A 25,572-nucleotide genomic window follows, 5' to 3' on the forward strand; every position below is an offset into this window, starting at 1 on the left:
GACTTTTAAGGCACTGGACACGTTTTGGTAGTTTTACTCAAAACTAAGTTAGCAAAATAATTAGCGTTAAAATTAATTGGCAAAACGAGGAGCTGTTGGTAGTATCAAACATTGGGAGCTCTGTCAAGTATTGTAGTTTTTAGAAAGAGGGAAATTCCAGTTACTGCATGCATTACTTTGCCTAACACGTCGAGCGTTGTGATGTGATGCCCTTTCTAACGTCATACTTCTTAGTTAGACATGTTTTTTAATTTTTTTTTTTCCCGTGCCTGAATAGGTTTTACTTGTCAGGTAGAGTTTTTTCTTTAGAAATCAGAGAACTGTTTGCTATATTATATTCTTCAACCGCGGAGTAGATTTTTCGGATTGTTCGGGATAAAGGGACCGGAACCCGGCAAGGAGGTCAAATCAAGGGGTGGGGAGATGCGACATTTCCAAATATAAGCTTAAACAGAATTATAACAGGGTTAACTTTTTGCCTACAACAATTCAAGGGAATTAAGGTACACGTTTGGTGATTGTCAAACACTCTTCTCACTTGGCGTATCCCACTTATAACCGTAAAATAACAAGCCTGTAAAAAGTTTGGCTCAATCGGTCATCGAAGTTGCGAGAAACTGATCAAAGAACCTTGTTCTTTCAGATAAGAATAAAAGACTTCTATTAGCTAGAAGTCTTTTATTATTTTAGTGAGAAATTACCTCTTTCTCAAAAACTATACACGTTACTTCAGAGGGAGTTGTTTCCCACAATGTTTTATACATGTACTACCAACAGCTATCAAAAAAATGCTCGTTACCAAGTCAGTTTTTAAGTTAATATTTGGTTTGAGTTGAGTAATTACCAAACGTGTACCTTCCCTTTAAAGTCTAGTCATTCCCGAAATGCGCTATGTATAATCAAGTCCTCGCTTGTGATGTAATTTGTCTTCCAGCTTTGAATGTATAATGTTCTATCAAACTTCATCCCAACCTTTCTGTCTTCTTTTCTCCTTTGTGCCCACCCCTGGATAAATTTTATCCTTTGCCCAAATTCCCAAATAGTGGGTAACACTAATCGATTCATAATGTGTGTGGGTGTACTGTGTGTGGGCATGTCTGTATGGGGCGCCGTTTGTCCATTAATTGTTTGACACTTTTAAGGCATGTTTTTACCATGGTTTACAGCAATTAGATGTAAACCATAGAAACTGTTGCCAAATCCTGTTATGGTTTACATACCAGTAAAGTATTTGTTATGTATAAGTTTATGGTTTACAAACCATAAACATTCAAAAAACATTTACAAAGCGTGGTTCATAAACCAAGAAAATTTACGCATCTTAAAAACATGGTTAATAAACCATAAAAACTGAAGCATCAAATTCATGGTTTACAAATCATGGTTTATAAACCATGAAAATTGAGACATCTAAAAAACATGGTTTATAAACCATGAAAATTGAAGAATAAAAATCGTGGTTTACAAATCATGGTTTATAAACCATAACGAATGAACCATAAAATCATGGTTTGTGACCATGGTTTATAAACCATGAAAATCGAGACTTCTTAAAAAACATGGTTTATAAACCATGAAAATCGAGACCTCTTAAAAAACATGGTTTATAAACCATGAAAATTTACACATCTCAAAAACGTTGTTTGTAAACCATAAAAAAATGTGCACTTACAAATCATGGTTTACAAACCATAAACACTCAAGATAAACCATTTTGTTTGTTGAATTTGTGGAAAAGCTAATTGAAATAATTGCCTGAATAGGCCTATCCATCCATATGTTTACACCGAAAAATAATGTTGTTTTTAACATTTTGTAAAATAGCTTTTCCAAGCGAGCCTTAAAGGAACACGTTGCCTTCAATCGGTCGAGTTGGTCTTTGAAAAGCGTTTGCAACCATTTGTCATAAAATGCATTTGGGTAGAAAGATGTTGTAAAAGTAGAATACAATGATCCACACAAACATGTCTCGAAATTGCACGGTTTTCCTTTAACAGGTTTTCCTTTTACCTCGTCAACTAACACAGTCGGCCATTTATGAGAGTCAAATTTTTGACTCCCATAAATGGCCGACAGTGTAAGTTCACAAAGTAAAAGGAAAACCACCCAATTTTGAGGCAAATTTGTGTTGATCATTGTATTCTACTTTTAAAATATATTTATAACCATATGCATTTTATAACACGGTTTCAAACGCTTTTTATATACCAACTCGGCCGATCCAAGGCAACGTGTTCCCCCAGTTCGGTTTAATATTTTCCTTTCCCATATCCCATATCTTCATAGTCCCTTTTCATTTTTTCATTTCCCTACCCCAGCCCTGTTAATGTTATCCGTCATTTTTTTTGCCGTTCCCCATCCCCCGTTCCAAAGACGTACCACTGTGTGCGGCACACAGTCGTACGTCTTTGGAACGGGGGACGGGGAACACAGTGGTACGTCTTTGGAACGGGGACGGCAAAGTAGATCGAGAGCACGTGGGACAGGGAGAGGGTAGGGGCACCCTCTCCCTGTCCCACGTGCTCTCGATCTAATAACAAACACCTCCGTTGTGATCCTCGTGATGAACCGTGCATTGTTCTGTGCTTCCACTGTATGCACGAAATTACTGAACGCTCGCGCTATGACTGTGACATCACAAACAGCACAAATCCCAACCCACGGGTACCCCGAAATTGACCCAGGTGTGGCGGTTTTAACTTTTCGCCGTGTTCAGTTTTCCGAATGACCAAAAACGGTAACATTACGTCATGCGATGCCTGCGCACAGCAAGCGAAAGTAGTCAATTTTTAGTGCCGTATTGAGTCATCCGTGTTACTCTTCGGGTAGCTGTCATGGCGGCGGCGTCCACGAGTACAACGAGCGGCGAACGCGTGGATCGTATTGTGAGAGAATTTGGTGTGAAGACCAAGCAAATTGTCCTGTATTTAACCAGTGGTACATATACCGAAGGAGCGTCAGAGAATCAGAAGAATGTTTTTTATTATTCTGGTTTAGTTTATTAAATTGATTTATTACCGTTATTAATGTTATTTATTTAGTTTATTTATTTTTATTTCACTGAACTACAGTACTCGCAATGATTTCATTGGATAAACATGCACGTGTGTATTGTATACAGTACGCGCATGTAATGTGAGGTAGAATTTGTGCGTATCTCTATGTGAAATGAATGTAGGTCAAAGGTGAAGATACACGCCGGTTGCCTGGAGGCCGGTCTCTGATTAGACTTGATTCAAGTCCCATGCTATCACCGCTATCACCCGAGAACCGCTATCACAGGAGAGTCTTGGCACATTCGTTAAATCTCCCCCCAAAAAGGGGCGGGCTCTGCAGGAAACCTACGCACGCACATTTTGTTTCCCCCTGATTTTGGGGGGAGATTTAACGAATGTGCCAAGACTCTCCTGTGATAGCGGTCCTCGGGTGATAGCGGTTCGTGGTTGATAGCGCGTTGGGGTTGTGACAAATCCAGGAGAGTCTTGAACCAAGACTAGGCCCTAGCCTGAACATCCGACGTCACACTTCGAGGCTCTTTGACCTACAGTCGGTTCGTGGTTGATAGCGCGTTAGGGGTGATAGTGCGCCCTCTTGTGACAAATCCAGGAGAGTCTTGAACCAAGACTAGCTAGGGCCCCGTTAGCCTGAACGTCTTTTTTTTTTTTTTTGAGGGGGGGGGGGGAAGGGGTGTGTGACTCCGCCTTCCCCTTTTGTGATGTCAATCGAGGCAGACCTTGCCTCAATCGAACATCGATCCCCCCCCCCCCCCTTCGAATTTGCCTGCAATGCGTAGAGTAAACACACGTGAAAAGTACATGTAAGTCCAAGTCGTGAGTTTGTACGTTTCGAATAAAGTTTTTTTCTTGCATTTTTACGGCAATGCCGATCAGGTGTATTGCTGCTGGATGCAGCGAAACAACTAAAGATGGGGTAAGTTTGCAACTGTTCCCTGCAGATCCCAAGTATAGGCGGTTGTGGACAGCGAAAGTCAGATTCACAAGAGCAATAGTGGTCCGGTCCGACGTCTTTTTTTAGCGTTGTGCAGCGAACACTTTGAGACGTCGCGACGCGTCGTGCTTCGAATCCGGAATACACCACACATTTGACATGAAGAGAGAAGTTATTATAAAACATGACGACATCCCAACAATTTGTCCAGCTAGTGGGAAGTCGAAGAAGGTACCTGAAAGACGTGACGAACCTAGAGGAGCATTTACCAAACATGAACAAATTCGGGCAAGTTTGAACTTTGAGGGCATGTTTTTAGCTTGCGCCAAGCGTCACAATTTGTTATTGGCACTGCATGCGATTCACCGTGCACGGTAATCCGAGTAAACCGTCCGCACAGCAGCCGTAGCGCGTGCAGTCTGCTCCGTGACCGTAGTTCTGTACGTACCCAGACAAAGTGTACGGGGCCAGACTACACACTTTCTCTTCAAATATCGCGCCTCGATTGGCGTCACGAACAGCGCCCTCTCAGGTCGGGGCCTACTCTTAAATTTGTAAATAATATAAGAACTATTTTTTTTAGAACCTTAGTTAACTGTTTATTCATATTCCACTCATCAAAACACATATCTTAGTGACAAAAGCTTTGTTTTGACAAAATACCACTTCCAGGTGACTTTAATCTTGATTTTAATTAAAACCATTCTAACAAAAAAGAGGGTGATATTGAATGGTCAGACAGTAGAAAGGTAAACTATTGTTATTCATTAAGTTGTCCGTTTTTCTGAGCAGCTAAACCATTCTTAAAAGTTATAACAAAAAAAAAACATGAAAAAAAAAAGTTATCAAAGTTCATGTAGTTGGTGTCCAGCTCTGTCATGTGTCCTGTATAGCAAGTTTGGATACATCCTCATACGGGATACCGCCTACCATCTTCCCAGCTGAATGACCCTGCATAAATCAAAACAAATAATGACTCCACAATTTGAAAGCAATAACTTTGAGTAATTCACCTATTGCTTCCTCTAAGAACTTGGCTATAAATGAAATAACACTACTCAAAGTCTCTAGTCAATACTTGACTGAAACATAATCTGTTCCCGACGAAGTCATGTCCTCAATATTACTCAGCAGAAAATGTACTCGGACTCAGATTCCAAATACTTGTCGTAAATACCACTTCCTTTCTACTACTCTATTATAGAAAAAATAAGCTCTGGCAAAATGTAAAATTGAAATTGTCTGTGATTTGTTCGTGTTTAAAAAATAGTCATCATAACAAACTAGACTTAAAGGCAGTGGACACTATTGGTAATTACTCAAAATAATTGTAAGCATGAAACCTTACTTGGTAACGAGTAATGGGGAAAGGTTATTAGTATAAAACATTGTGAGAAACGGCTCCCTCTGAAGTAACATAGTTTTCAGGAAAGAATTAATTTTCCACGAATTTGATTTTGAGACCTCAGAGTTAGATTTTGAGGTCTTGAAATCAAGCATCTGAAAGCACACAACTTCGTGTGACAAGGTGTTTTTTCTTTCATAGTCATCTCGCAACTTCGACGACCAATTGAGCTCATATTTTCACAGGTTTGTTATTTTATGTGAGATACATCCACACCAAGCGAGAAGACTGGTCTTTGACACTTACCAATAGTGTCCAGTGTCTTTAAGTAAAAAGAATTTGTCTAAAAATGAGCAAAAATCATATAACTTTTTCCTAATATGGTACTCATATCATAGAAGATCCAAGCACTTTGTACTGGGCTGTTGGACTCTACACTCCTATACCCAAGGATGTGATAGGTTGTTAAGAAAAAAACCTGAACTCTGACACAAAGCGCAAAAGCATGCAGGCTTGAAAACTTGCTAGCATGAAGCCCAATGCACATGAATTAACATTTGTCTTTAGCCCTACTCTGCAATGCAATCTGGGGCGTTATTATATGGTTTTATCTTCATTTTTGTATAAATTTCATATTTATTTTTGATTTGATTTGATTTCATTTTTGGGTGAACCCAGAATTTCTTTTTTTGGGGGGCAACCCCCCCCCCCGGGATTCCGGTTAAAAAGTGAGAAATCACATCCCTGTATACCATACTACTTGGACACTTACTAGATGGCTCCAAGTACTCGTACTCGGCCTTCTTAATTAGTACTCCATTGTACCCAAATGAATATTGCTTGACTAACACTAGTCAAATCTTATACGAGTAGAACCAGAATGGCGTTGAACCCAACCCGACTCAAGATGAAGCAGATAAAGTACAGGGTCAGTCAAAAAGAAGTTGACCGAGATTAGTGATGTTTGTTCAAAACGAAAAAACAACACTCGCAAAGTCAGTAGAACATATATTTAACAAGCACTCTCTCCTGCTTATTAGAAAAAAAGAAGAGTTATTTAATTGGGTGCGTTCCTTTAGCTTCCCTGTGTCGACCCCGGTTCATTCGAATAGCTTTGACGGGCTCACCCGGGTCAGCCCCCCAGTGCCCTGCTTGTGGAGTGGGTCACTTGGGGGTGACCTGAGGTACATGTTTGCACCACGAGAGGGCGAGTGTGATCGTTCGATTAGCTCTTGTCAGGGGCTCACCCGAGTGAGCACTGCGGGGTCGACCCAGGGAAGCTTATAGAACGCACCCTATGTTAATCAAGGTACTCATTTTGCAAGCCGTCCACGGAATACTTGACAAAACGACTGAGTGACTATTTTATACCCTTTGCTACTCACTCAGATGATCTACACTTTCTCGTCCATTCTCCTTAACATACACAGATACCTAATGCACATTAATCTGATTGAGCGCATCGGCGGTAAATCTATCTAATAGGATCTTAAATCTTTTTTACCAGTCACTGATTCAAAGTATTCTCACTTTTTGTTTGATTTGTAATTTTGGTAATCTGTCTGAACAAAATGTAAAGAAACTGGAGATACCAAGGAAAATCGCTCATCGTTTAATTGGTACTGATCTGGATTCAATTGGTTCACTGTATGAAAAAGACTCATGCTTAGAGTACACAAAATAATGCAAGACATCTCTCATCCACTTAACAATTGTTTTACATTCAATAGGTCGGGTATGCGTCTTTCTGTTCCTAGGACTTCACTATGCCGCACCAGACGATCATTTGTTCCTAATGCTATTCACATGTTCAACAACAATTCTAGCAGGGTAACTAAGGGTTGTTAGCACTTTTTACCATGGTCTTGTAATAAATGTATTGTTCGCACTGTTGGACTGGATTGATCGGGGCAGCGTTAACTAGTCACGGGTGGCTATAGGGGAAGGAAGGCTGGGTGTTTCTTCTAGCCTTTCTTGTCTTGATGCTTGATGTCCCACGTGACCGGTTGGTGTTGTTTTGGCTGGTGCATTTTTTTTAAGTGTGCAGGTCTTTTGTTGCTTTGTATTTCTACTTCTCTTGTTTTGTAATTCATATAGTTTTGATATTGATTGTGTATACTTGTATATGGCCAGTGGATGTCAAGTTTCTATGTTTTTTAACGTGGACAATAAATAAAATCTAATCTCATCTAAATGTACTTACGGTTTGCAGTTTGATTGACACTGAAAAGGATTGGTCTTCCAGGGAGAGCAGAGAACCTTTTTGTCCTCTGTGTGGGCCGTTCACTACAAGCACCAGCTTACCTGTCATTCACAAATCAAGTCAACTTCACATTTATTTCCACTTTTGTTGTGAGGAGTAACAGCCTTTACACGTAATTAAGGGAACACGTTGCCTTGGGTCGGGCGAGTTGGTCTATGAAAAGCATTTGAAACCGTTTGTTATAAAATGCATACAGTTATTAAAATAATCGATGCAACTTTAATAAGGGAATAAAAGGGTAGCGACGAGTTCTTAAACGGCCGTTGTTGCCGCGTGATAAAGGCCCGAGCCGAAGGCGAGGTCCTTTATCACACGGCAACGGCCCTGCAAGGTTTCAAAAGGCCATTTAAGAACTCGCTGCTACCCTTTTATTTCCATTTATAAATGCCTTTTTGGTTTAATAAAAGGTGTAATAAAGTAAGAAACTCTGTAAAACTTATCCGTTTCCGACGTGCTTCAGCTCTGTACATATGTGTGTTGCATTGTTATGACTGAGACGACAGTTTCTGGATCCGTTCGAGCGCGTATAGTCTTGGTGCAAGACATTCTCGTTTTCCTTTTGCGGCCAACTCACCGACAGTGCCCGCATCGCTTACAACAAGAAACGTCTTACACCAAGACTAGCGCATAGTATCCAAAAACAACTGGTAATAAACAGAGCTCCAGCTGGTCATTATCAACCGTTTAAACACCCCCACGTCATGCGCTCTCCACCAATAGGAATAGCGAAACTGTCTGAGGTATTTATGAATATCTATTAAATGATTAGAGTTAGTCAATCTAAGGTTAAAGGGCGTAAGGGACACGTTGCTTTGGATCGGGCAAGTTGGTTTATAAAAAGCAATTGAAACCATTTGTTGTGAAATGCATGTGGTTAGAAAGATGTTTTTGAAGTAGAATATATTGATCCACACAAATAAACCTCAAAATTGCAGGGTTTTTCTTTGCGAACTAACATGGTCGGCCATTTTGTGGAGTCCAAAATTTGAATCCACAAATTGGCGTGCCGTGTTAGTTCACGCAAGTAAAATAACATCATGCAATTTTGAAGCATATTAGTGTGGATCATTATATTCTACTTTTAAAACATCTTTCTAACCATATGCATTTCATAACAAAAGGTTTCAAACGCTTTCAACAAGCCCGATCCAACAAGACCAACAAGCCCGATCCAAGGCGACGTGTCCCTTTATCTGCAGTCTGCTTTATCTGCAGTCCTTGATCGAACTAAACGCAGCTGGCCTCTCACCTGGTGCTGGGATCACTGTCTCAACATGTTGCTGGTCTACTTTGATTTTGGCCCCAGTGTCCACCATCTTAACAACTCCTGTGAACAGATCCCGTACTTCCTGAAACAATGAAATACAAAACAACATATGGCAGGTCTAAATTCAGAAAACATACAATTGAAAAATGTGGCGTCTCAGTTTTTAAGAGAGAAAACAATTGTGACTTATCTAAAAAACAACAAATTGATTTCAATTCTTACTTCATCTCACTTCCAACTCAACCATGTGCTACAGATAAGGACACCAGAATGATGAGGTTTTCATCCAGTTTAAAGTCTTACATATTAAAGAGAAGGTCAACACTAGAATGATGAAGTATTCCTCAAGTTTGAAATGTTACATATTAAAGAGAAGGACAACACTAGAATGATGAAATATTCCTCAAGTTTGAAATGTTACATATTAAAGAGAAGGTCAACACCAGAATGATGAAGTATTCCTCAAGTTTGAAATGTTACATATTAAAGAGAAGGACCACACCAGAATGATGAGGTATTCCTCAAGTTTGAAATGTTACATATTAAAGAGAAGGACAACACCAGAATGATGAAGTATTCCTCAAGTTTGAAATGTTACATATTAAAGAGAAGGTCAACACCAGAATGATGAAGTATTCCTCAAGTTTGAAATGTTACATATTAAAGAGAAGGACAACACCAGAATGATGAAGTATTCCTCAAGTTTGAAATGTTACATATTAAAGAGAAGGTCAACACTAGAATGATGAAGTATTCCTCAAGTTTGAAATGTTACATATTAAAGAGAAGGACAACACCAGAATGATGAAGTATTCCTCAAGTTTGAAATGTTACATATTAAAGAGAAGGACCACACTAGAAGGATGAAGTATTCCTCAAGTTTGAAATGTTACATATTAAAGAGAAGGACCACACCAGAATGATGAAGTATTCCTCAAGTTTGAAATGTTACATATTAAAGAGAAGGACCACACCAGAATGATGAGGTATTCCTCAAGTTTGAAATGTTACATATTAAAGAGAAGGTCAACACCAGAATGATGAAGTATTCCTCAAGTTTGAAATTTTACATATTAAAGAGAAGGACCACACCAGAATGATGAAGTATTCCTCAAGTTTGAAATGTTACATATTAAAGAGAAGGTCAACACCAGAATGATGAAGTATTCCTCAAGTTTGAAATTTTACATATTAAAGAGAAGGACCACACTAGAATGATGAAGTATTCCTCAAGTTTGAAATGTTACATGTTAAAGAGAAGGTCAACACCAGAAGGATGAAGTATTCCTCAAGTTTGAAATGTTACATATTAAAGAGAAGGTCAACACTAGAATGATGAAGTATTCCTCAAGTTTGAAATGTTACATGTTAAAGAGAAGGTCAACACCAGAAGGATGAAGTATTCCTCAAGTTTGAAATGTTACCTATTAAAGAGAAGGACAACACTAGAATGATGAAGTATTCCTCAAGTTTGAAATGTTACATATTAAAGAGAAGGTCAACACCAGAATGATGAAGTATTCCTCAAGTTTGAAATGTTACATATTAAAGAGAAGGTCAACACTAGAATGATGAAGTATTCCTCAAGTTTGAAATGTTACCTATTAAAGAGAAGGACAACACTAGAATGATGAAGTATTCCTCAAGTTTGAAATGTTACATATTAAAGAGAAGGACCACACTAGAATGATGAAGTATTCCTCAAGTTTGAAATGTTACATATTAAAGAGAAGGACCACACCAGAATGATGAAGTATTCCTCAAGTTTGAAATGTTACATATTAAAGAGAAGGTCAACACCAGAATGATGAAGTATTCCTCAAGTTTGAAATTTTACATATTAAAGAGAAGGACCACACTAGAAGGATGAGGTATTCCTCAAGTTTGAAATGTTACATATTAAAGAGAAGGACAACACCAGAATGATGAAGTATTCCTCAAGTTTGAAATGTTACATATTAAAGAGAAGGACCACACCAGAATGATGAAGTATTCCTCAAGTTTGAAATGTTACATATTAAAGAGAAGGTCAACACTAGAATGATGAAGTATTCCTCAAGTTTGAAATGTTACATATTAAAGAGAAGGTCAACACCAGAATGATGAAGTATTCCTCAAGTTTGAAATGTTACCTATTAAAGAGAAGGACAACACTAGAATGATGAAGTATTCCTCAAGTTTGAAATGTTACATATTAAAGAGAAGGTCAACACCAGAATGACGAAGTATTCCTCAAGTTTGAAATGTTACATATTAAAGAGAAGGACAACACCAGAATGATGAAGTATTCCTCAAGTTTGAAATGTTACATATTAAAGAGAAGGTCAACACCAGAATGATGAAGTATTCTTCAAGTTTGAAATGTTACATATTAAAGAGAAGGTCAACACCAGAAGGATGAAGTATTCCTCAAGTTTGAAATGTTACATATTAAAGAGAAGGACAACACTAGAATGATGAAGTATTCCTCAAGTTTGAAATGTTACATATTAAAGAGAAGGTCAACACCAGAAGGATGAAGTATTCCTCAAGTTTGAAATGTTACATATTAAAGAGAAGGTCAACACCAGAAGGATGAAGTATTCCTCAAGTTTGAAATGTTACATATTAAAGAGAAGGTCAACACTAGAATGATGAAGTATTCCTCAAGTTTGAAATGTTACATATTAAAGAGAAGGACAACACTAGAATGATGAAGTATTCCTCAAGTTTGAAATGTTACATATTAAAGAGAAGGTCAACACCAGAAGGATGAAGTATTCCTCAAGTTTGAAATGTTACATATTAAAGAGAAGGTCAACACCAGCATAATGAAGCGCCGTCAAGAAGTAATCAGAGGAAGTGGACACCAGAGTGATGAAGTCTTACCATGATCACACCTTTCTTTTTGTGGTACTTCTCCCCAAGTCTCTTAGTGGTGACCTTTACAACGATCCCCTCAGTCAGCCAGTTTTCCGTCCGCGTCACTTTGGCTTTCTTTTTCCGCTCCTCTTCCTACATTTCAAAAAGAACAAAAATGAACCTAGATATTCAGTTTATGTGACATGACCCAAAACAAGGTCTTCGTGAATGTCACCAAATGATGTCATCAATCTTTTAATTTTCCAGCCTAAAATTATGGATTTCAAATTGTTTGTTTTCTTTCAACTTCTGGTTTGAACCATTTGACAAGAACATTAACAAAAAGCAGAACAAAAGCTAGAGGTGTTTGCGCAGTTGTATCAACCCTACCGAAAACCAAAACAGTACCAAGAGGTCTTAACGCACCTAATGCACAAACATCTACAAATGTATAGATGTCAACAACATTTTAACAAAATTTGTATATTATGTTTTGTATATTATATGCCCTCACCATTTTATTTATTTTGGTTTTTACCCTTACACCAATGTGAATAAGCACTGTATACACAGCACTTTCCATATTTCTTTTTGAAAAACCCACAGGCAAATCACTTGGGTGTTAATCCAAACAAACCTTTGCATATTGCTAGAGTAGATGTCTTACCACTAGACCACCCAGCTAGCCCAGTGGCTAGAGACACTACGAATCCTATGTGTTAAAAGTAGGTACCGCAACGATTAAATAGATGTTTATAAGGAGAAAGGCAAATCACTTGGATTGGATTCAAACCCACATTTTTCACAGAACTCAGGAAAGTACTGAGTATACACATCGGTGTTACCCCCGATGCAAAATAGTAGAATAAATTTAATGAAGTACTCCAAAAATTTGATATTGCATTGAGAGTTCCAGTGGTGTGGCCCTGAAACAGAACAAGGATCGGTGTCCACAGGAACGTTGTGTTCATGGAATGTGCAAGTGCCCGGTGATGGTGGAGCGAAGCTGTCGTGTAAGTTGGTACCGAAGAATGAAGTCTTGAATGAAGGTTAAGTGCCCCAAGTGAATGAAAGTGGAGGAGAGTCTTGAAGAGAATGCACTGAAGAACAGCAAGCCAGTGCAGTGAACGGAGGACATAATTATTTGTATTGTTATTATAATCCAGAATACAATCAGAACATACCGATTGAAACGTCGAGTTAAAACCAACCGTTCTTTTCAGAACCACCCCAACTCATTTAGATGGTGTTGCTGCAAACCATTCCATATCGCATTCCCACCATGCAAAGTTTCAAATCCAACTTATTATTAATTTTTTTTTTTTTTTTTTACCCATACACCGATGTGTGTAGCACTGTATACTCAGTACCTTCCTGAGTCCTGTGAAAAAAAATCACAGGCATGTTACTCGGGTGGGATTCGAACCCACGACCTTTGCAATTCTAGAGCAGTGTCATACCAACTAGACCACCCAGATTGCCCGGTAGCTAGAGGCAGTTCGAATCCTTATTATTATTAAATTAGTTTTTTTGGGGGACTATGTACCTCAATGATTTCATCCAGAGCGGACTTCCTCTTCCCACTCTTGCCGTGACTGTTGCCGTCTTTCTTTGTGACTGACTGTTGATCCTTCAATGGGTTAGCCCAACTGGAATGCCTGCATAAAGAAATATTAATGACAAACAAACTTAAAATATGGACAATGCACAGGTCTTATATAGCGCTTTCTCAAACCTCTCCACTGTCTTAAAGCACCCATTACCTTTATGACAGGTATTCAAAGCTGTGTTTGAATTATGAGGTCGTTCAGGCACAGTACTTAAGCCAGTAAGTTTAACTCATGGTCCAACCCGATTGAATTCAACTCTGTATGTCTGAACGGTTCTAAAGTTAGACCCAATCAGGTTTAACAAGTAAAAGTTAAATTTACATACACTAAAGAAAATTCCCTCCGAAGAATAAAACACTAATGGTCTAATAAAGGGTCCTGCTCAAGTGTTACAACCGGGACCCGATCTCACACTCACCAACATCAAAACCAAGTGTGCTGCACTCAATCGCTGGGCCACAGCACCCCGTAATACACAAAACAAGGGAATTTTGAATCTAACTGTGAGCCCAACTGGTAGCATTTAGTGGGCCTGTGTGCCTGTTTGGGGTTTCCCTTTTGTACCAATGTCATTTGTATGTATTTGTGCAATGTAGGTAATAAAATAAAATAAATTTAATCAATTGTTACAAACAGCCCATGAGGGTTAAAATTCAAGATAAAGTAAAGTGTTTGTTATTGGCAAAAAAACAATCTCATTAGACTCGATTTGAAAGCTCACTGATTATGAAGTTCACACTAGTAAAAGTACCAATCCTCAAGAGAAATATTTCCATCTGAAAGCTCACCGATTCTAAAGCTCATACCAGTACCAATCCTCCAGAGAATTATTTCCATCTGAAAGCTCACTGATTCTAAAGTTCATACCAGTACCAATCCTCCAGAGAAATATTTCCATCTGAAAGCTCACTGATTCTTAAGTTCATACCAGTACCAGTCCTCCAGAAAAAATAATTCCCTCTGAAAGCTAACTGATTATAAATTTCATACTCCAGAGAAATATTTCCATCTGAAGTCTCACCGATTCTAAAGTTCATACCAGTACCAATCCTCCAGAGATGTAATTCTATCTGAAAGCTCACCGATTCTTAAGTTCATACCAGTACCAGTCCTCCAGAAAAAATATTTCCATCTGAAGTCTCACCGATTCTAAAGTTCATACCAGTACCAATCCTCCAGAGATGTAATTCCATCTGAAAGCTCACCGATTCTAAAGTTCATACCAGTACCAGTCCTCCAGAAAAATATTTCCATGTGAAAGCTCACCGATTGCAAAGTTCCTACTCGGTACCATTCCTCCACAAAAACATCTCTTTCTTAAACACTGTCGAAGTTGAGGAAAAACAGTGGGTGATGGTGTCACACATAAAGGGGGGGACGACAGCAATGTTCCTTACCGACTGTAGTACACGAGTCAAATAATTGAGAATAACCCACTGGCTGCACCATTTCACAATGGATTCTTTATAGAGGCCTAGTGTACTTGAAATAATTTTTAGCACAAGTTTTGTTGTGCCCACACTTCCACCCCAGGCTCACAATCACAAACCCATCCCAATCAATGCAATGGCCTACCCAGACACCAGTGTCCAGGGGTCGATTTCAAAAAAGAGTTAGGTAGGAGATACACATTGCATGGATAGTCCTAAGTTAGGACGAGTAACTGGTCCTAACTCGAGATAAAACTAGTCTGAACTCCTGGTGAAATCCACCCCTGACTGGTTGTCTAACACTCAATAAATTTATGTTTTTATTGTGACCTCCAACCACATGGCCTCATCCTCACTGACTATCTCACACAGACCCTTCCTGACCAATACATAAATGACTTTCTCCGACTAGTCTCAGTCATTCTTTCCCCTGTTCTGGTCAGCCAAGTGTACACTGTGGCTCAAATCCAGTCTGTCTACTCCTGCTTTCTCATCACTGCTCTTCTACTCTATATTATGTTTGTATAGCCATATAAATATACACAGTTTTAAGTAAAACATCCTGTATATTACAGCCCAAAGAGAATCTTGGTCTTTATTTGAGTTTTAATCCCATATGTTACCGGCCATCGTGTATGTGACACCTCAATTTTGAGTGTTACAGTTTAGCCTGATGGAACTAGTGTGTCTAGTATCCCAGTTGTGACTATTGATTGCTTAGTCGAGCCGCGCTTGCATCCTTTAACTTCTCGGTTAATCATGCCCCAGGACTACTACAAAAATAGTCACCACTACCTGCTTTGTGAACCAATTGTGTCGCTCGCGACAACATAATTTACTTTCGAAACACATTCAGACATCAGAGACACAATCCTTCCTTTCACCGTGAATGTTACTAATATATTTCGCCTGTGAAAAACAATATGCCGCAATGCATATTGGGAATAAAAAATTAGCTGGACAAGTGCGGAAGTTGCGACTATTTGAGGTAAGACTAGTTGAGTAGTAAACTTCACTAGTCGCCCAGGCCTAGTTACAACAATACTCACGATTTTTTACTGGAGGTAGCATCTGACACAGCCTTCATCTTGCTGTCCTTTGGTTCAGTTTTAGAGGCCATCTTGCCTAAATTGAAACTGACTCGGCTCTCGTCATCCTCCCGTTGTAGCTCGGTAAACTCCTGACTGGTACCCTGCATGGTGGTACACAAACATTATCAGCTATCACACAAGCGCGAGTGGAACACAGAACAATAAAGCGCTTCTGCCTTGTCGGATATAGGACACAGACACGCAATATGTTCTGTTTTCCACAAGAGGTTGCGTTTAATCTTCAAGCAAACTTGAACTGCAGATTGTTATATTCAATGACAATAATAATAAGGGAATCAATGTGTGGTGAAGAGGTTTTCAACTTGTGGGTTTAAACCCGCCGAGGCCTGGTTCTTGATAATTTTACTGAGACGAGGTTGCGGTAAATTATCAAGAACCAGGCCTCGATTCAACACACTTTGATTCCCATTCATAAATACCTTTTCGGTTAAAAAACATCAACACTTTTCGTCCAAAAGTAAAATAAATGCAAAAATTATAATTGTTCAATGTTTTTTTCAATACAACACCCCTCGAGCTTTGAAATGGTAAGGCCCTCCGCCGCCCTCGGGTAAACAACTCTGTATAAGGAGATTGCTGTGCGCGTCGCCTGTATCGCGTGATGTGGCACAACGTCCCGGCCGTTGCTCTCGACCAATAGGAACGAAGAAACTGTCTTATAAGCACAGGTGCAAGCTTGCGTGTCATGCCCATGTTTCAACACTTTTTGCTGGTCATTATCAAATGTTTAAACACCCCCACGTGACGCACTCTCCACCATTAGGAATAGCGAAACTGTCTTTGGTGTTTATGAACAGTGGCTTTTACATTCTGCAGCTTGTAATTTTCTGTTAATTGTGTTTATTTCTGCTTTTGTTATGTGTATTTTGTATTTGGTGATGTTGCCCTGATTTACTATAGTCATAACTAGGACACCAGCACCACACGCTTAGAAATGTAGTATTAAGCGCGGTATAAATTTATGTTATCAATATTTTATTATATAGCGCTCAGGTCCGTCACGCAGTGACTCTCATGGCGCTTCAACATTTCCTTAAACCATCTCAGCTTTTTAGGGAGTATACAGCCAGTGCTGCGAGTTACCGCGTTCCGCACTAAGCATTTACACAAACAATCTCTGCCCTCACAGGTACCCATTTACACCTGGGTGGGTGGAGAGAAGCTTATGGTTAAGTGTCTTGCTCAAGCACACAACCGGGATTCGAACCCACACTCTGCTGAACAGAAACACCAGAGCTTAAAGTTGGTGCTCTTATCCGCACGGCCACGACACCCCACAATCGGTGTGAGTTGCCTTGGATCAGTCGAGTTGGTCTTTGAAAAGCGTTTGTATTAAAATGCATATAGGTTGTCAAAGAAGAATACAATGATCCACACAAACATGCCTCGAAATTGCACGGTTTTCCTTTTACCTCGTCGACTAACACAGACGGCCATTTATGGGAGTCAGACTTTTGACTCCCATAAATGGCCGACCGTGTTAGTTCGCACAGTAAAAGGAAAACCACACAATTTCAAGGCCAAGTTGTGTGGATCATTGTATTCTACTTTTAAAACATCTTTCAAACCATGTGCATTTTATAAAAAAACGGTCACAAACGCTTTTTTGTAGACCAACCCGTCCGATCCAAGACAACGTGTTCCTTTAATGTAAATGTGTGAACATTGTGTTTTGTGTTACAAAAACCACCCAAATCCTTTAAGTGTAAAATCTCACAAGACTGGATTTCTTTGGCTCCTACCTGATCCATAGCACCACCTGCACCTTTCTCCACCTGGCGCTGGATGAATCTCTGTATACGCTCCTCATCGTCAAGCTCCACCTTCTCCTTTTTGGCTACAGCTTCTTGCCGGGCGATCGTCGCAGGGTCTCGATCGATGTACGTGATGAACCAACCCTTCTCTGTTTGATCCACAGTACAAAAACCTGGAACAAAAAATAGTTAAGGTTTTATAGTTAAGTTTTTGTAAAACTATCATGGGCAAAGATTACACTACCTACGAAGAGGTGCTTGCAATCCTCAACCTTGAAACACTCGAGGAACGAAGGAAGCAGCTATCTTCTGAGCAATTCTGCAACTGGGTCCCACCGCTTAGGAAAAATATTCACCACAGAAACCTGAGAAACTCAGATGAAATCTCACTACCAGTTTGCAAAACCAAACGGTACCAATTTGGTACCGTTTGGTTTTGCAATATGGTAGAGAAAAATAGTCCGATTATGTATATGACCAGTCTATGGAACAAAACCCAATTTTAAAGCAATAATAATAATATTGTTCTATATTGTTTCCACCTCTAGCCATTGTGATCCCTTTTCAATGTTGTAGATACAAATACGATCAATGGCCTGCTTTTAACTAATTTATGTTCAGATTTTAGTTGGTCTATTGCTTACTTTTCTTGATTATAACATTTTAAATTCTTGTCTGCTGTTTTGTTGTATTGTCACACGATTTTTGAGTACAATTAATTCAATTTCAATGTGCAATTTTCAATGTGTAGACTAAGGGGAGTGGCTTAACTATTCCACATTTTTAAAATTATTATTACCAATTTGCCTCCTATTTAAGATAAATTTTAAAATTTATGTAAAATTGTTGTAATTCAGCCTTTGTGCTGCGAGGACAGTTTTTTAATAAACCATTTTATCTATCTATCTATCTATCTATCTATCTATCTATCTATCTATCTATACTATGAGATATCGCCCAACTTACAAGGCTGGTCAGACACTTCAAGATGAGGACTACGCTTTATAAATGATTTGGGCTATGGATCAAAATCAGTTACCACCAGGGGCACGCTGCCACCTACTCCTGGGGCTGAAACAGGGTTAACACCTTCATTCAGTAAGGGTGTAGGCATGCGTATCATCCACTACAGGAGCCTGGCTGGTAGAGCAGAATGCACAACTGTACCTTCCCAACTTTTCACTAAGCAATTATGGTAAAGTGGCTGACAAGTATATTGACAGGTATTCTAACGAACAGCTTGGGTCAGGTGAACTAGACTGCTTGGCCACGATACGGACGCCACAAAGTTTCAGTAATATGATCAGGCCATGAGAATGAAAGTTTTAGATTTGCGTCCGACATTTTTGAAACCGGGATTCGAACCCACACTCTGCTGATCAGAAACACCAGAGTTTGAATTCGGTGCTCTTAACCGCTCGGCCACGACACTTCCACAGTACTGAAGGTATTACACAGTGCGTGGGAAAAACAGAAGAAAATCGGACTTGCCCTGTTGTGAACTTACTGGCCAGACACTAAATCACTGATCCCCACTCACTTATTAAATGGCACAGCTGAGAAACAAAATCACGAGGAAAACAGCTAATCAGCTGAAAGTTGTATGCCTGGATTATTTCATCATTGAAACACAGTACCATTAGAATTATCCAGTCACTGTTTTTTTTTTAGGCCCATTGCTACATGTAACATCACTGGCAGTAGAGCTGCGGTCTAGTGTAAATAAAAGACACTGGACACTATTGGTGATTGTCAAAGACCAGTCTTCACACTTGGTGTTTCTCAACATATGCAAAAAATAACAAACCTGTGAAAATTTGAGCTCAATTGGTCGTCGAAGTTGCGAGATAATAATGAAAGAAAAGTTGTGTGCTTTCAGATGCTTGGTTTCGAGACCTCAAATTCTAAATCTGAGGTCTCGAAATCAAATTCGTGAAAAATTACTTCTTTTTCGAAAACTACTCCACTTCAGAGGGAGCTGTTTCTCACAATGTTTTATACTACCAACCTCTCCCCATTACTCGCTACCAAGTAAGGTTTTGTGCTAATAATTATTTTGAGTAATTACCAATAGTGTCCACTGCCTTTAAGAGCCGTGCAATTTCCACACTCAAACTAACCGAACTGCCTCTAGCCACAGCGTTAGCTCAGAGGTCTAGTAGTAAGACAACTTCTCTAGGTCGTGGGTTCGAATCCCACCCGAGTGATTCTGCTGTGCATTTTCTATTTACAAAACTCAGGAAAAAACAAATTGTTCTATTTACTCCCGTTACTCATACCTTCGCGTCCGAGCCATTTGACAAACTCAGTCAACGTTTCCCACTTTGTAGCATTCATGTGAGTATGTTCCTTGTCCTGGATGTATTCATTGTAGATGACGTTACAGTGAACGCGTCTTGTGCCAAACCGTCGTCGGAGCAGCTCCATAAAACTGTCAAAGAACTCCCTGAGAGTGGAAGAACAACAAAGTAAGAACTACTGCACTACATACATTTAAAAGCAATTCTTTTTAGGATTAACGCTAGCTGTTCTAGGAGCTCCCATTTGAGACAATTTTCCTGGGAACTTCCCGTGGAAACTGGTTGACCTTTTTAACTCTTTGGTGCACAAGGCGGTCGCTAGAGACCACTAAAACATGTTCAAACTGGACTTTGATCAACGACCATTACTTAAAAGCTACAACACCCATGTATACTGTCCCCATTCAGTTGTTTAGAGCGATTGTTGAGCTTTCGATTGATGTAATGTTCAATAGGGGGTGCTATTAAAAAAAAACAAGAAAAACATTGATGAACATGTTTTTTTTTTTTTTAACAATAAAATTAATCTGTGCACAAAGGGTTAACACTCAAATTGCTAACCCCGATGAACTACTGGAAAGGTTCAGGATGGATAATCATAGGGTTAGCATACTGAGTCTTAGTTATTCAAAAGAAATACATAACTGTCAACATTTTAGTGCACTGGACACTATTGGTAATACTCAAAATAATTGTTAGCATAAAAACTTATTGGCAACGAGCAATGGAGAGCTGTTGATAGTATAAAACATTGTGAGAAACGGCTCCCTCTGAAGTAACGTAGTTTTTGAGAAAGAAGTAATTTCTCACTAAAATATTTGAATTGAATGAGAGACCTCAGCTGAGGTCTCCAATTCAAGGCATCTGAAAGCACACAACTTGTGTGACAAGGGTGTTTTTCTTCCGTTATTCTCTCGCAACTTCGACGACCAATTGAGTCAAAATTTCCATAGGTTTGTTACTTTATGTATGCCATTATGTTGGCATACAGAACGTGAGAAGACTGGTCTTTGACAATTACGAAAGGTGTCCAGTGCCTTTAACACTGGTCGTTTTATTAGTCAATAGGGACACAAGAAGTCATGCGAGTAAAGCTAATTATTACTTATTTTATGTACACACATATGATACATAATAATAATTATAAAACTTGTAATGCGGACATATCCACCCTGCTGGATGTTCAAGGCGCAGTAAAACCCCAAAACAAAAACTAAAACAAAACAAAGAAAAACAGACACAACAAAATTAGTCCTTGAAAACCTGTGACATAAGATAAGTTTTGAGAAGAGATTTGAATTCGGTGGTACAAAGACAAGATCGAAGATTAAGTGGTAGAGAGTTCCAGATGCGTGGCACAGCTGAAGAACAAGACCTGTCACCCCATGAGTGTCGAAGACTTGGGTTCAATGAGGAGAAGCATGGAACTTGATCGAAGATTCCTTGATGGAGTGTACATTGTAAACTTGAAGCAGTTCAGAAATATAGTTGGAGCCTTGCCATTAAGAGCTTTGTGGACAATGAGCATCAGCTTGAAGATGATTCGTTGAGAGATAGGGAGCCATTGTAGTTGTTTCAGAATGGGGGTGATAGAACACCTTTCTAGACAGTGTCACAATGTGGGCAGCAGTATTTTGGAGGCGCTGAAGTCGGGATATCTGGTTGTTAGGAAGACTGAAAGCTCTTAAATGATATTGATAATGGCAACAGAAAATCATCAGTGGCAGAAATGTTCCTGGTACAAAAAGAGAAAAGTGCCAACGCAATAATCTGGAGATCGCAAACTCAAGTCCCACTCTAGTCCATTTTTCTTGGTTCAACCATAAATTAAAACAAACTTTAATAAAATTTGGTGGCGGCCACAAATGTCATCACTGAAATGCGCACGAGAGGGTCATATTAGGGCCTAAGGAAAGGTTCCTAGAATGGGAGGAGGGGACCACCACCCAATCACATCCTCTGACAGCTCGGTTGCTTTGCTCGTTGCATAGCACATCAAGCTCTAGATCCAAGCCTTACATAAAAACATTCCACTTACTCTGAAAAGCTATCCAGGAATTTCTCTTCATTTTCAGCAAACAGCAGAAGCTGACGCTGGTGGGACTCGGACATTGTGTGACACTTGAAGCCATTCTGTGAAAACGAAAAATATAACAGACACACTGCTATTTTATATTCAATCATGAATATTTATGTAGATCAAGTTGGGCTCCTTCTAATGCTTCACAGTCAGCCTAGGCAGCCAATCAATGGATATAATAATAATAATAATACTACTACTAATAACAATAATAATAATAACAATTTGGGGGGCTAATCATCCTTACTCTTAGCTAAGAGCTGAACTGCAAAGGACGCGGCTACAACGTGTTCGAGAAGCAGGCATGCTGCCAGCCACATCAACCCATATGACCTTGGAGCACAGCCAGAGATCGAAAGTGTTTGATTTTTCCCGAGGGAGGAAAATCAGATGGTCTAGAAAACCCTCGTGGCACAGCAAAGAACCAACTCACAACTCAACTCACATATGGCCTTGGCCGGGAATCAAACCGGGGTCACCTTGGTGAGAGGCGAGCGCTTTACGCACAAGCCAACCATGCCACCCCTGGACAACCCTTTGTAAACAAGGATTAGTCTTGGTTGCTTGGAGGATGTTTTTGCATATATGTGAATTAGTATAGAGGTAGAGGAGGACCATGTTTCATTTACCCCCCGCCCCCACCCAGATCCAGTAATCGTTGAGGGAAAACAACACAAGTAATGGCACCCTCTGTGGTTCATTTACAACTTAATAATCCGTGAAATGTTGGTTATGTGTGTGCAAAAACATATGGTCTTGAAAGGTTGTTTCAAAAGGTATGAAGTGTCTTTTTATGTGGATGTTTGCGTTTATTGATGCTTTTTGTTATTTTTTATTAATATTATCATTTAAGTTCAATGTATTTGGATGGTTTTACTCCTAGTTCTAGTTGACTGAGGTTGCGCTGATGTGACTGTGAGCTTTTCTCAACCCAAAACATTGGATCTAGGTTCACCAGACGTAAAGAATGTGACCAAGAAGTACAATACATTAAACTGCTAAGATTGGCACAGCTGAAATAAAAGAACCTCTTGCCGGTCATGCTCACACAGGTCTCAAACGTCGAAAGGATCAAGGATTATCGTAACTAACAATGAATCTGATCACAGTAGAACACAACTCTGTGAACTTGACATTGATATTATCCTTGTGTCATGTGTTTTCAGTTGGATAACAGGAAAAATTTTCACAATCAAAAACTAAACTGATTTTTTTTGTAAATCATCTACATGTAAACAACCTTTTTACAATGACACTTACATTTCATTGTGTGTTGAAATCTTAAAAGTTTTGTTTTTCTGTTGCGAGAGATAATCCACTATTTATATTGCTAATGCGTGTACATGTATGACATTGGAGCGACGCCATTATATGTTTTCAAACCTTTGGTATGTTATTGAATATTCAGAAGCTAGTATGGCGTGCAAAATAAATAAAAAATCTCATTCAATTACTATTTTTTGAAAACAAATAAAATTAGATTTTTGTCCCAAGACAATTATCGCTACTTGATTAGAATCCGGAGATATCACAAGGCATGACATTAAAACACCTCAACCCCCTTGAAGCACAAACACTCCATTTCAGACCAGCAATGTTTGGTTTCAGGAGTAAGAAACCAATCTTTTATATTTTCTCTCTAATGTAGACATATCTTTTATTACGTTTATCAGAATTTATTACATTTTTTCATTTTCATTTAAAATATTTTAATTTTTTCCCCATATTATATTGGCACACCATAGAATCCCAAATAGCAACCACATTACATGATCAATAGTGACTAAAAAGCAGAATGAAACTCAATCTTCATGTAGCAGATAATAATTTTGTTTTGAAATTTAGACGTTGGATGATGTTTCTTAGAGGTTTATAGACTAATTTGATTGTTGGCATAATAATGCACTAGTGATTTATACCAAAACTTCATCATTTAATAAATGTTTGAGCATAACCTATGACAGGCAACTTTATTCTCAGCATGATTAAGCCTGACAAAATACAGACCGTGAGTAAATACATGTAGCAGAGCTTGTCTCACCGGTGGAGGTTGCACAGTCTCGCAGTAAACAGGAATCAAAATTTGGGTTCGAAAACATATAGGGTCGATAACCCTCTGATAATCAAATCTGTGTTCTTGGAATTTGTCATTGTGTCATGATTTCCAAAAAAGTGGTAACACTAACAATGTAACATTAACAATTTGGCAATTTGCATCAGTTGAGGTTTTGTAGTGGGCGACTTTGCTGCAGGGCGAGTACTCCTAGAACTATTTTAGTATTATGTATTCGAGGTTCGTTCCATTATCGTCTCGTAGTAGACTCGTGGAGACGATCTGACGATTGCGGAACGTGAAGACGATAAGTCGATAGCGGAACGAACCTCAGTCATAGTTAGAATTTACGAGTCTGGCCCTCTGGGGGGCGAACAGGACAGGCCTAGGGGATCTTTCCGTATGGCGCCACCACTTTTTCACTCATTTTTACAAAAAGGGATATATCAATCAGGTAAATAAGTTCCTATATTATTTTATATCGAATGAAAAAGTGGTGGCGCCATACGGAAACTTTTCCCAGGCCTACATTAGTACAACAGTTGGTCTTCTTCCTCCATGGTCTACATCATGATGGAGGAAGGAATTTCATCTGCCGAGTCCATGGGTTATATCCCTGGTTACATTTGTTTGTACACTCCGTCATACTGTGCATAGAGCAAGGAAGAGACTACACTTTACAGTGCGAGTTTGTGTGGCTAAAAAAAAAAGAAATTCAATCAGAGTTCAGACTCAGCAGAGTTAAATTCAATTCAATTCAATTTCAATTCAATTCAATTCACTTTATTTCCAAATCCAAACAAATAAACAAAACAATTAGCAGTGAATAAAGAATAATAAAGAAATTAGAAATGCTCACCTCGTCTCTGCACTGTTTTTGACACATTTGGCAAAACCATCGCAACTTTTGAAGACCCTTGGATTTGATCCTGTTGCCGATTGCCTTAGGCGTCAAAAAACCCTGTTTTGGCATCGTTTTCGGCGTATTTTTGCCACTACATGTACTTCGAACCTAACTTTTTTTTAGTGATACTCCACACAATCATATGGAGAACGGTTACCCCTTCATCACTAACGAGTTCAAGGGCAGAGGTAAATGTGGTACCAGACTAAAACTCAGAAGAGTTCATCAATGCAGACGGCTGTTTTATGTCCTTTGTGTGCACTATTTAATAATTCAATAAACAATTGCTTTTACTTGCACACTATTCTTCATTATACATAAAAGGGAACAAAGTAGTTGAACCATCCAAAGGACCAAATAAGCATGTTATATACAGATTTTATATAATGACATAAGATAGGATTTTCTTGGTAATTTACTGTAAGCTTTTTGGAAGTGACCTTGGACCAACTAATGAGTATTAATTTAATTTAAATGAATCTAATTACGCACCTTACTTGTCATCCTGTTTTTTTGGTTTTGGGTTTTTTTTGGTTTTGTTTATCTGTTTCATGTTCATCTCTTAATTATTGCTTAGTATTTATTTAGCGCCTACGTACTGTATTGTGTTTGTTTCCTTTTGTAAACTGATTGTTATGCTTAATTGCTTTCGTTAGGGGGTCCAT

The 25,572-nt window shown here is 39.0% G+C and overlaps 1 protein-coding gene across 1 annotated transcript; it reads right to left on the reverse strand.

Annotated features, from left to right (window-relative positions):
- Positions 1-4,556: 4,556 nt before the first annotated feature.
- On the reverse strand, positions 4,557-25,322 carry LOC117307463 (DNA/RNA-binding protein KIN17-like). The gene is made up of 10 exons (XM_033792218.1): positions 24,863-25,322; positions 21,909-22,003; positions 19,850-20,016; positions 17,559-17,743; positions 15,754-15,896; positions 13,211-13,322; positions 11,692-11,817; positions 8,806-8,905; positions 7,497-7,597; positions 4,557-4,899 (listed from the first exon to the last, which is right to left on the reverse strand). Exons 1-10 carry the CDS (start codon positions 24,974-24,976, stop codon positions 4,825-4,827), a joined length of 1,218 nt encoding a protein of 405 aa, XP_033648109.1. The 5' UTR covers positions 24,977-25,322; the 3' UTR covers positions 4,557-4,824.
- Positions 25,323-25,572: the final 250 nt, after the last annotated feature.

The sequence above is a fragment of the Asterias rubens genome, chromosome 2, assembly GCF_902459465.1.
Source record: "Asterias rubens chromosome 2, eAstRub1.3, whole genome shotgun sequence".
Lineage (NCBI taxonomy): Eukaryota > Metazoa > Echinodermata > Asteroidea > Forcipulatida > Asteriidae > Asterias > Asterias rubens.

Coding starts and splice junctions, on each gene's coding strand:
- LOC117307463 (XM_033792218.1), bottom strand. CDS start 24,976: ATGCCAAAACAGGGTTTTTTGACGCCTAAGGCAATCGGCAACAGGATC. Junction 13,323..15,753: donor GCTACCTCCAGTAAAAAATC/GTGAGTATTGTT, acceptor TTCTTTATGCAG/GCATTCCAGTTGGGCTAACC. Junction 11,818..13,210: donor CTCTGGATGAAATCATTGAG/GTACATAGTCCC, acceptor TTTGAAATGTAG/GAAGAGGAGCGGAAAAAGAA.